General features: G+C 41.1%; 1 protein-coding gene across 1 annotated transcript in view; it reads left to right on the top strand.

The window, feature by feature from the left end:
- The window catches only part of MFSD14B (major facilitator superfamily domain containing 14B), a 62,790-nt gene extending 50,429 nt beyond the window's left edge, over positions 1–12,361 (top strand). Inside the window, exons 8-14 of the mRNA XM_029919705.1 lie at positions 818–1,036; positions 2,733–2,846; positions 5,774–5,845; positions 7,164–7,276; positions 8,380–8,477; positions 11,043–11,185; positions 11,874–12,361. Of these exons, the coding sequence (XP_029775565.1) occupies positions 818–1,036; positions 2,733–2,846; positions 5,774–5,845; positions 7,164–7,276; positions 8,380–8,477; positions 11,043–11,185; positions 11,874–12,125 (1,011 nt within the window). The 3' untranslated portion in view covers positions 12,126–12,361. The remainder of the gene's footprint in view (positions 1–817; positions 1,037–2,732; positions 2,847–5,773; positions 5,846–7,163; positions 7,277–8,379; positions 8,478–11,042; positions 11,186–11,873) is intronic.
- Positions 12,362–12,916: the final 555 nt, after the last annotated feature.

Below are 12,916 nucleotides of genomic sequence, written 5' to 3'. Positions count from 1 at the left end.
TTTTGGAGACAGGTTGGGAGTGCCAAATCAACAGCCCAGGATCTTTAGTTGAAAACCTTTGATGTTTTTATAGCTTTTTCTCTAAGAATATCAAGGGCTTTTTCTTTCTTTGTGCTAATGAAATGGTCCCCAAATAATAAAATGGTCAAACAGTGCATGTTTTTAGAGTATGAAGCCAACACACTCCCAGAGTAATTTGTAAGTTTTGCAATCAGCCTGCAGAAATTTTTGTCATGCCTTTTTCCCAAATCCCTTTTGCCCAATTAAAGAAGACTGAAGTGTATGTGGGTGGGTTTTCTTTTTAATTTTTAGTTTTTATTTATTTTGAGAGAGAGTGAAAGCAAGCATGCATGAGCGAGAGAGGGGCAGAGAAGAGAGAGGGAGAAATCCTGAGCAGCCTGTCTGAGCTATCATGGAGTCCAGCCTCATGAATGGTGAGATCACAGCCTGAGCCAAAATCCAGAATCTAAGCCACCCAGGCGTGACCTAAAGTGTGTTGGTTTTCCATTTTTATTTCTAATAAGATTATTTTTCACTCCTGTAGCTTTCTTTCCAGGTTATCTCCAGTTCATAGTTTGTGAACTTACTTAAAACGAAATGACTTTCTCTTTCATTGTTAAATGAATGTGCAACATGTTCCTTTTGTTTTGTTTAAAGCCAGGGAGAAAAAGACAGCCATGGCACGTCCCTACGGGACTCCAGATGAGAAGCAGAATGTCGGTGTGCACCTGCAGCAGACAGGACTAAGTGAGAGGCGCCTTCTGTGTGTGTTTGTGGTAGTGGACGGGACCCCAGATGAGAGTGTGCTTTTCCACAGGTGTCGGCCACCTTTGCAGCCAGTCTGGTGAGCAGCCCGGCCATTGGAGCGTACCTTTCAGCCAGTTACGGAGACAGCCTCGTTGTGCTGGTGGCCACAGTGGTGGCGGTTCTGGACATCTGCTTCATCTTATTGGCTGTTCCAGAATCTTTGCCAGAAAAAATGAGGCCACTTTCCTGGGGAGCTAAGATTTCTTGGAAGCAAGCAGACCCTTTTGCGGTAATAAAAATATGAAAATATTGAATATTTCTGCACCCTCATGCATTCCAGCAGTCGTTGATCCATTTCTTTCTCCAGGAAAAATCGAAAGAAAAAAAAATAATTGCAAGTAAGGGACTGAAGTTGTCTGTACAGCAAGGATTATATACAGTTTATGTTTAAGTCAAGCATGTGGTATCGTAAGGGAAGAGAGGGGAAAAAAGTGTTTAGTTAATGCCTGATAAGGGTTTAGGAAGGAAGATATTTTTATTACTTTCTATTTTTAAAATGAAGGTGGCCATTTGAAGTGGTTGTGTTCATTCACTTAAATTCAGAAAAAGTGAATGGATTTGGTCTGACTCCAGTAGCTATTTTCTTTTTTTTCCTGTTTGTTTATTTATTTTTTTAACATATGCAGTTATTTTCCATCATTTACACTACAGTAGTTACAATTACACTCCAAACAGAAAAGCAAAGTAAAAAATCAAAACCCCAACTTCTATTTCCTGTAATTAGACTTATACAGAAATTAGAAGGTTATGTAACAACTAGCTAATCACCTACTTTCACAGCTATCTGAAGTGGCAGTCGTTATATAGCAGCTTATCTATGATACATTCAAGATACATGATACAATTTATTACTTGCCCGTAAGCTAAAACACAGCCTGCTTAATACCTTTCCTTAAATTCCATCTCTATACTACAATATACTTGAGGTCCATGCAAAATCCAGTAGCTATTTTCTAGGTTAATGTCCATCCACTTTGACAAGAGGCTCCGGACTTGTATTTTGCAGACTGAATGGGTTCTTTACTTCTAAAAAAGCTTTTGCCATTTTTAATTTTTTTGGAAGGATCCCATTAACAACTAGGAAAAATACTGAGACATAGAATTTTACGCCTCCCCTTCTCCCACCTTGTCTGACAGGACATTGTTCTTGAAGAAAATACATGCAGAAAAAAAACAACCAGGTATTTGATTGCTGATTTTAAATCACCCAAGTGTACTTTTGAGAGGAAATGTGTATAAGAAAAATAACTCATGAGAAATTCTTTTCTAAAAAGGCCCCATGACCTAGAGCCCCTGGTCATTTTGTGTGTGCCCTGCCATCAGACATGGAGAAAGAGGTGCTTAGAGAAGGAAGCCGGGCGTAGACCTGGGAGCCAGTCAGGCCTCCTGCTTTCTTGCCATGTGGTGATCAGGTTATAGACAAAAACTCGCCTGTGAAGCACGACTACTGCTGTGCACTCTTTCTGGGCTCGTGTGAGGGTTTTGGTGAATATGTAAGTTAACTAGTCCAGTGTCTGCTGTGCAGCACTGTCTCCGTAGACAGAAGCATTTTCCAGTCCTTAGATAGCACACCTTTTGGTCTTCTCAACAATTCTGTGTAAAAAAGGAAGATTCAGAAAGTAAGAAGATTGAAAAAGCTATTTCTGAAGAATCCTTTTGTCACTGACCCCTTGGCTGGAGCATACTTATTTGGCTTCCAGTTTTACAGGTCACTTGAAAACATTTCAAAGAATATAGTAAATTTATATATAATAAAAACCCTTAAGGGTTTATAGATGTAAAGAGGTCTTATTATGAATGAAGGAGAGCGATGAAATTTTCTTAAAAGGTTCTGCAGCAGTATTTTTTCAAGATCTCTTCATAGGGTATGAACTAGTATGGTTAACAAAGCTTTTTAATGTGTTTCTCTTTCTGCTTATTCATAGTCACTGAAGAAAGTTGGAAAAGACTCTACTGTCTTATTAATTTGCATCACTGTGTTTCTTTCATACCTTCCTGAAGCTGGACAGTACTCAAGTTTTTTTCTGTATCTCAGACAGGTGGGTAATGGGTGCCTAGTAGCTTTAGAACGTGAAGAAATTGAAGATTAGAAATTGTCCAAAGGTATTTTGTGGGAAACAGGATAAAGGGGAAAAGGTGTGGACTTCCTTGTAGCTATAGTTTAAGTGTAGGTGCTGACATATAATTAGCAGTCAGGGGAACCTTTAATACAATGATATTTTAAAACACTATAAAATGTTTACTGTGAGAAAAATTTCCTTGAGAGTTAGCATAAACAGAATTTATCATTTAAATTTCAGAGAGAGGTCAAGTTCATTTGATGTGACCTGACCTAGGACATCTTCAGAAGTCAACACTTCTGTAGACTTCAAGGGGTTTTGCAAGCAATAATCTAAATAATCCCTCCTCTAACCCTTTTTGCTCCTTAAAAATGTATGCTTTACCTTTGTCCCCCCAAAAAGACAGTTGTGTAAGACAATTTAAAACCAAGTTCCCTGTCCAACTGTTGTTTCAAATCCCTGGGATTGCGGAGACCCGTGTTGCCTTCCATCGCTATCCTGCCTGGCCTTTTACCATTTTCACTGGACGTCCTTCTAGTGGCCTACACCACATGGCAGTGCAGGTCTCCTCCTAAGATAAGTTCCTCTGTGTCAGGAGATACTTTTATTTGAAGCTCGTTAAACTTGCTGTTCTCATAGTTGTCCTGAAAGTATGAGACTGATATTTTATATAGTGGTATATAGGTAAAACTGTTTCTCTAAACAGTTCTATATCCGTTTTGTTCCTTTTTGGTGGGCAGATGGCTGGAGATTTAGAGGGAAGACCGGTGAGATAACATATTTCATGCAGAAAATTGTATGTGCCTTTATAATTAAATTATGCATTAAGTTAAATGTGCATTCAATGTAGGAAAAATGGGAAAGCTTAAGGAAGTGGAAAATCATCTCATTCCTTCAGAGTAAGCAACTGGATATTTTCTTCCCTTTTTTCCTGCACATACGCTTATGTCACTTCCACCAACACTTAACAGTAAATCAGAATTATTCTGTCATATTGTGTTTGTGGCTCCCTTTTAAGAGCAGTTCACACACACAGGCATGAGTTAAAACTGCATTTGGTATTTGTATATCTGATAAGGAATTTGTATCCAGTATAAGTGTGGTGTTTTTTTTACATTTATTTATTTTTGAAAGACACAAGTAGCGGGGTGGGTAGAGAGAGAAGGAGGCACAAAATCCGAAGCAGGCTCCAGGTGCTGAGCTGTCAGCACAGAGCCTGATGCGGGGCTCCAACTCACAAACTGAGATCATGACCTGAGCCGAAGTCGGATGCTTAACCGACTGAGCCCCCAGGCGTCCCTCCAGTATAAGTTTTATAACTTAACAATAAAAAGACTGCCCAACTGAAAAAGATTGAATTGATACTTGTCCAAGGAAGATACACATGGCCAATAAGCACATGAGAGGATGCTTAACATTGGCCATCAAGGAAAATACAAATCAAAATGAGATACCACTTCACACCTGGCTAACACTGCTGTAATAAAAAAGACAGTGGTATGGAGAAATGGAAACCATCACATGGCTGGTGGAAAGGTGAAACGGGATAGACAGTTCTTCAAGATGTTCAACATAGGGATCCCAGCAAATCTATACGTATGTATATATAGCCAAGAGAAATGAAAACACATCTACATAAAAACTTTTACACAAATTTTTGATAATAGCAAAAAAGTAGAAACCCACCCAGATGTTGATCAGCTGATGAAATGGGTCAACAGATATGGCATATGGGATGTTAGCATTTGGCAAGAAAAAGTGAAGTGCTGCTAAGTCTTGCAGCGGGGATGAGCTGTGGAACATTGTGCCAAGTGAAAGAAGCTGCAACCACAGATTGTCTGCTTCTGTTTGTGTGAGATGCTCAGAATAAACAGACCCAGAGACAGAAGTATTATCACTGGCTGGAGGGAGGGATGGGCCAGGGCAGAGTCAAACTATGGTACACATCTAACGGGTGAATTGTAGGATATTTAAACTTTATCTCAATAAAGCTGCTTTAAGTATAGATATGTTTATATTTACAAATATAGGCTATGAAATAATTCCTAAATCTCTATTTTCAGGTTCCAATTTTTTTTTTTTAATTGCATTGGATTGGCAAGTGACAGGCTATTGTTTGTCAGCGGGACTGATTTGGGAACCCGAGATTCTAGCTGTTTTATTACCTAGTAGTGTGACTAGAAGCAAGATAATCATTTATTAAATGAATGGAATGTATACAGTAATTTCTAAGTCCTTTTCCTGATTTTTATAGGATTTCAATAGCAAAAATATTTAACTTTTTAAATTTTTTTTTAATGTTTTATTTATTTTTGATACAGAGAGAGACAGAGCTTGAGAGGGGAAGGGGCAGAGAGAGAAGGAGACACAGACCCAGAAGCAGGCTCCAGGCTCTGAGCTAACTGCCAGCACAGAGCCTGACGCGGGGCTCGAACCCACGAATGTGAGATCTGACCTGAGCCGAAGTCGGAGGCCCAACCGACTGAGCCACCCAGGCGCCCCAATATTTAACTTTTTAAAAACTTGATATTTAAAACTTGAAGTTTTAGGGCTTTCAGAGCTTCAGTTGAGGTTAAGAGGCTTAGAAATCCTTGCCATCTCACTTTGGCTGCTTCTAGAATCACCACGGAAGGTTTTTAAACATGCCTGTGGCTGGGCCCTGAGAGTCTGATTTAATTGGTCTCAAGTGGGTTACAGCATTTCACTGCTGCCCGCCTTCCCTGTTGCCCTCATGAGGCCGCTGACTTTGCCAATGAGCAGATTCTCTGCTCGCAGCACCAGAGTCCAGTCATTTTCTTCAGGTTCTCTTTAGTATTTGGTGATATTCTGTTTGCCTTAGTGGGTTGGATATGGGGATTATTTTTATAGTGTTTTTATTACAAAAGTGTTTTCTTTCATTTCCACAGGTCATAGGTTTTGGATCTGTTAAGATTGCTGCATTCATAGCTATGGTAGGAATTCTGTCTATTGTGGCTCAGGTAAGTCATTTTACCGATTTTTTTTCTTTACATGTTAATTCTGAAATAACTAGACTTTCAGGAACTGCAAAGAAATGTTTGTGGAGATCCCCTGCACGTCTAAGTCATTACCCCCACCTTCCCCACAGTGGGAATACCTTGTATATCTGCTACAGTACCAGACCCAGTCAATGGACATGGATACAATCTATAGAACCGTTGTACTTTTATAGAATGTTGAGGTTATGACTTAGGAATTTAAGATAACTTTTCAATATTTGTTACTCTACTGGGTCAGTTCAGCAAATAAAAATTTGCTTTACAACCACCACCAACGTTCTAACTCCAGATACTGCAAAATAAACTTAATGAGAAAAATGTTTCAGTATTTTAATGTAGAAGTGGAAAACAGAAATGAAAATCAGAAACTGTTGCAAACCCTGCTGTTATCCCCAGGACTGAAGAGATGTGGTAAATCAGTGCATTAGAATAGATGTAGTGAGTAAAGAGCATTACACTTCCTGACCTGTTATAAACGTGGGGCCACAAAAGGCAAGTCCTATGACCTTTAACTCACTGACACGCCTGGGTGAGTTCAGCTGTCACATGGAACTGTGTAGAAGCCAATTCCCTGAAATGGCTTCCTGCTGCTTTATAGCACAGGTCCAAGCAGAGCCCTCTTTTGTGAGATTTCTCTCAGGGATAAATAAGAAGGCTGTGGAACTGTTTTGCCCGCACATCAGAACTGACAAGGCTCAAAGGAAAGCAGCAAGGCAAAAGCCTTTTATTTCTCCTTATTAAATTGTATCAGTGAATGTAAATTATGTTGAGCTTTCAAGTTGCTCGTGATTTTTGGTTTGTTTTTATAGGAACTGGTTAATTGATTACCCAGACTCCCCTTTTATTCTTTGTTTTTACAGACTATCTGAGCTAGTTTTGTGAGGGGGGGTTGTTTTTGTTTTTAGTAGAGTGTGTATCTCTTAAAATCCAACAACTTTCTGACACTGTTAACCTCCAGCAAAATCCCATATATTCTGTAAATGTTCAGTAGGGGCTTGCTGTTCACTGGTGGTGAAGTGATTGGCATTTCTCCAAAGAGTCTGAACCATGCCTTTCTCAATCATGATAATGAAGTAGTTAGACCTTTTGGAAAGTGCTTGCAAAGCATTAGATGAACAGGCTCTAGGGCAGGAGGCTGAAGGCCCTGAGCCCCAGGTCTCAGGCCAGGCTGCGTGCCTGTCGTGGTCCCTGGTCATCATTAATGGGCTTCCCTCACAGAGCCTGCATCAAATCTGTATGGTCACATGGTTGCTCAAGATTATCTTCTTTGCTTTTATAGACGGTCTTTCTTACCATCTTGATGAGATCATTGGGGAATAAGAATACTGTCCTCCTTGGCTTAGGCTTCCAGATATTCCAGTTGGCCTGGTATGGTTTTGGATCTCAGGCCTGGTAAGTCTCTCCTTTGGATCGTCATAAACTAACAGACAGAAGCACCCTTAACAGGAACTTGAGTTGGTGAGTGCGAGGTGAAGGGAGCAAGGGTTACTTGCCTGTTTGGTATATTCAGCATTTCAAACACTGTTCAGACCTAATTTAGGGTATGATGGATCTGGATAATCTAAGATTCTTTGTTCAGAGAACCTTTACCTCAGCGGTGAAGTTTTTAATTAATCCAGTGTGTGTCAAAACGGTTATGACAGGGTTCGCTGCCATAATTAGCTGAATGACTTTGGGTCATGAAATAACTTTTTAACAAAGCATCTGAGTTAGTAAGATCCCCTCCAAAATCATTGTTACTGCTCGAATATTAGAATCCCAGGGACAGGAAAGAAGGTCAAAATAAGCCCTGAGGAACAGAGTTTCTAGCTCCATTTTAAATACTAGAATTGACCCTCATTTTTTGCATGTAAATAGATGACACTACTTAGAGAAACTAGAAATGTGGTCAGTGGTTGGTTCTTCTTGTTCTTCAAGATTTCAGTCCTGCGGAACTTTGGTTCAGTAGCTGATTCAGTCAGACTTGTGTTACATTTAAAGGATTTTGTTGGCCTGCAGGGTTTTTTCTTTTCAGTAAGGACGTGCAGGTTCAGCCCCAACAAGTCTGGCCAGGCAGGTTTTCAGCCGTTAGGGCCACATGTTGCTCACATTGCTCCTAAATACTGACATGCACCTACGTTCCTTTCATGGTGATCAGGCCTCTTGTTTCCACTGGTGGCACATGACACTTCCTTGCGGGGTGGCAAACTGAGCAGTTCGAGGGCCGTGTGAAGGTGAGAAGTATAGAGAGAAAAGTGGACAATCAGTGAGGAAGATGTGGTGTTGACAGAAACAAGAAATCCTTGAAACTTCACTGTGCTAACATCTAGTTGGTACTGGGGAAACAAGAAGTACAGATTTCCAAAGAAGTGAAATAAATATTTTTTTAAAGAGGGAAAAATAAATACAACAGGAGAAAACAGAAAGCACTTTGTGATCTTGCCAGATTTGACTTTGAGCAGCAAGCTCCTTGGGGCCAGCCTGCCGCCTGACCACAGCCGGTCTTGTCATTGCAGGATGGTGTGGGCAGCAGGGACGGTGGCCGCCATGTCCAGCATCACATTTCCTGCGGTCAGTGCCCTCGTCTCTCGGAACGCGGAGTCAGATCAGCAAGGTGAGGCTGCTGTCCCCTTGCTGTTTTCCTCTTTCAGCTAAGGTCTACCTGGACTAGGGGAGGCTCATGGAGCGGGTGACGGCCATGTGGTGGTCCCTTCTCCGCAACCGTACCATTCTATTTTCCTTCCTGCTTTGATCTGACAGTCCTGAAATCTGGACTAAGCAGTTAGAAATAGAACTATCCATTTTCTTTTTAGTTTTGACTCTTTTTTTGTGTTTTACTGTAAGAATTACCTAGACTATGTAATCCTTTTAGCAGATGTATGTCAAATAATGAATGAACTGGTTAGCAAAGCAGTGAGCTTTTTTTATTTTATCACTGTAATCACTTAAATATCTTCAGTTTGGAATCAGACTACTAGCTTAATTTAGGAATGATTCTTTGAGAAAAGAAAAAATAAATACATGTAGTTGTTAAATGCATAGTGAGAAACAAGATGAAAACAACCATGTGGAAAATTGTATTCTGCATCTAGACTATTTTTTATTTTTGAGAGAGTATGTGCAAGCATGAGCAGGGGAGGGGCAGAAAGAGAGAGAGAAAGATAATCCCAAGCACACTCCATGCTGTCAGAGCCTAATTCAGGGCTTAAACCCACAAACCATGAGATTATGACCTGAGCTGAAATCAAGAGTCAGATGCTTAATTGACTGAGCCACCCAGGTGTCCCTACATCTAGATTCTTCCTTCATCCTTCTTGTGCCTCTGGTTTCTCTCTTGGGCAGTTCCTTTTCTGCTCCTTCTCTTAATGGATCACCTTACCATAGTCAGGAAGTAGTGAATTTTAGAAAAAAAAATTTAAATGTGTTAGAGCCCTTTAAAAAGTTTTAATAAAAAAGTAGACTGGAAAATACTGTTTATTCATTGCACCTAGTTTCCATATCAGAAATTAGCCATCTTATTCACCGGGGATTTTTTTGTTTTGTTTTGTTGTTGTTGTTGTTTCTTTTAGTTTTTTTAATGTTTTTATTTATTTTTGAGAGGGGGGGTTGTGCAGAGAGAGAGGGAGACACGGAATTGGAAGCAGGCTCCGAGCTGTCCACACAGAGCCTAATGCGGGGCTTGAACTCAGGAGCTGCAGATCATGACCTGAGCCGAAGTTGGATGCTTAACTTAACTGAGCCACCCACGCGCCCCTTATTCACCAGTTTTTATTTTTTTAATGTTTTTTTATTTATTTTTGAGAAACGGAGACTGCGCGAGCAGGGGAGGGTCAGAGAGAGAGGGAGATACAGAATCTGAAACAGGCTCCAGGCTCTGAGCTAGCTGTCAGCGCAGAGACCGATGCCGGGCTCAAACCCACAAACCGTGAAATCATGACCTGAGCCACCCAGGTACCCCTTTTATTCACCAGTTTTAAAGTGTCACTTGAGGAGTGCCTGGATGGCTCAGTCGGTTAAGTGTCTGACCTTGGCTCAGGTCATGATCTCATGGTTCGTGAGTTTGAGCCTCATGTCAGACTCTGTACTGACAGCTTGGAGCTTGGAGCCCACTTGGATTCTGTCTCTGTCTCTCTCAAAAATAAACATTAAAAAAACAAATTTAAAGTGTTACTTGAACACCGCAAATTCTGTGTGTCACGCTGACTGTGGGAGCTCACTTGTCCATGTATCCTTGGGAGGAACTGTTTCTGAAGATGGGAGCCTCCTCTAGAGGATGGGCATTGATTGCCCTGACATCTGACAGGCACCATCTGGTCTTTCATGACGTGGACTCTTTGTCTCCTATTATGCTCATATGTATTTTTCTTAATGTTTTATTTATATTTGAGACCGAGACAGAGCTTGAGGCAGGGAGGGGCAGAGAAGAGAGGGAGACACAGAATCTGAAGCAGGCTTCAGGCTCTGAGCTGTCAGCACAGAGCCTGACACGGGGCTCGAACCCACTGACCGTGAGATCATGACCTGAGCCGAAGTTGGACATTTAACCGACTGAGCCATCCAGGTGCCCCTCTGCTCATACATATTAATACAGCTGTCTCTAAATGTCAGCATACAATATTATTGCAACACACTGTATTAAGTTGAACCTACTTTTTGGAACAGTTTTAACTTATGGAAACATCCATTTCATATGCTTCAAGTTAATATTTTATCTGCCACATTAGAAGCCAGAGATATCTAGAAGTTGGTACTTTGGGGATTTTTCAGTACAGGAAGTACAGGGAGTACATGGCCTCAGGGCTGCTATGGACTTACACCAGGCTCTGGGAGACAAAGGGCAGGTTTTTTTTTTTATCATAAAAGCGCAATTAGATGAGTAGAGAAGGAAAATTTCATTCCATTTCTAGAAAAGTGGAAATTACCTGTAAATGGGGAGTATTAAATTTTTTTCATTTTCGTATTCCCCATTAATAAGAAGGATCTAGCTGGTCATTTCATCTCCTTATAGATCTTAGGGCAGAGAGTAAGACAATATTAAAAGGACAAAGTAAAACCAAAGAAACATTTGTGCACCCAAAGAAACTGCAGTAGGCTAAATCCCTTATCTACTTCCTATAAGTCCCTAATCTTGACATGCTTTTCTGAGAAGACCAGCTCCCTTCTCTTTGTTCTGATGCAGGAGTTGCCCAGGGGATCATAACTGGAATAAGAGGACTGTGTAATGGCCTGGGGCCAGCACTGTATGGCTTCATATTCTACATGTTCCATGTGGAACTGACTGAGTTGGAATCAGAGTTGAATTCTGATAATGCTGCCCTGCAGGTAAATTGGCAATAAGTCTAGTTTTATAACATCCACTATGTCTGATCCTAGCAAATTCTGAACTTAAATTTGGATAACGTTTTTGTTGCTATGACGTTACTATTGTATTTGGTTGTGGTAAGTGCTGTGTTCAGTGCGTTCCTGGGATTGGCAAAGGATTGTTTCCGTGACTTAATATATTCTGTAAAAGCTCTGGCTTAATCTTACTCAGAGTCCGTTTTTACCTCCTCAAGCACTCTGGTCAGAATGCCATCCTTTGGTGAAGCCCCACCAGGCCAAACAAAACATGAAATGACCTAAATCCCTGCTAGAAATTGAGTCGAGTGCTCTTGCTATTTATTTGATACTTCTTCAATTCTTCCTTCTAAGCAATGTTCAGTATTAATTTCTGTATAAAACTGTTCTTCATGTTCACGAACAAGAGTGCTGACCTGAGGTCATAGGGTAGGACTGGAGAGCCACAACTGTCATCTAAGCTGTTGAAAAGCGGTGCAAAGAGCAGCGATTGGTTACCCTCTGTCATAGTCCAGACGCTGGACTCTATTAGATTTTGCCTAGATACTTAAGGCAAATTGCTTATGAAAAAAATGATTTACCTTTTTGATGGTTTGGGGGAGTCACCTAGGACTAATTGTGGATTGAAGACTAACCGTATTCTTTGTCTCCATTTGTTTCCCTTGCCCATCAGGGAGCTGTCATCCCAGGCCCGCCATTTTTATTTGGGGCATGCATAGTTCTTCTGTCTTTCCTGGTTGCCTTATTCATCCCTGAATACAGTAAAGGCAGTGGCATTCAGAAACACAGCAACAGCATCAGTGGCAGCCTGACCAACACTCCAGAGCGGGGCAGTGATGAGGACATTGAGCCACTGCTGCAAGACAGCAGCATCTGGGAGCTCTCTTCTTTCGAGGAGTCTGGGAATCAGTGCACTGAGCTGTAAACTTGGCAGAAAAGAGGATTCTGCTGATGCCATCTCTAAGAGCCATGGGGAGCCACGCCACATGGGAGACTTCATGGTGCTGGAGGGGAGATGCGGCGGCATCCTTCAGGGCCAGGTTTGAGAAGTGACTCCCTCCACCTTTCTGCCTCCTTCCACCCTTCCACCCCCTCCTCCTCCTGGTCCTTTTCTTGTTGTTTGTACAGTAGAACAAGATTTGAAGTACTTTCCTGCAAATAGTATTTAGCTTTCAGAGTCATCTGGAGTCTACACTTTGAAACTCAGATAGAAGGATTTCCCATCTCTGGTAGGAAGGCTGGCTTTCCTTGAATAATCCTGGAGTGAGTGAGAGCAGTCTTTCCATCTCCCTTTCCATGGAAGGTACAGGGTGGCGTGGATAAGAGTTGAGGCGAAAGTCCCTTCTTTTCTTCCTTCCTGTTTCTCTGATCTTTGCCCTCTTAGCCTACAGGTGTTCATGAGTGGCTGCTCCAAGTCACTCAGTTTCAGGGATCTCTTGCCTTTGTTCAAAAGTCCAACAAAAACCCAAGTCTTACTCCCCCTTTCCTTCTACTTCTTATTCTTGGCTACAGTGAAATTCAGCATATAAACCTCTGGACATGATTAATATTGGTCAGTGATAACCTTTACTAGATAAAAGAAAACTTTTTTAAAAATTTAAATTATGAAGAACTAGCAACTCAGATTGCTAGTGTTTTGGTCAGATCCAAGGTGATTCTACAGAAGAGAAACACACATCAAGTATTCTGGTGGCAACACAGAAATTGAAGGAAGCT

Source organism: Suricata suricatta, chromosome 13 (assembly GCF_006229205.1).
Source record: "Suricata suricatta isolate VVHF042 chromosome 13, meerkat_22Aug2017_6uvM2_HiC, whole genome shotgun sequence".
NCBI classification, from domain to species: Eukaryota; Metazoa; Chordata; class Mammalia; order Carnivora; family Herpestidae; genus Suricata; species Suricata suricatta.
This window is presented reverse-complemented; position numbering and strand designations above follow the sequence as displayed.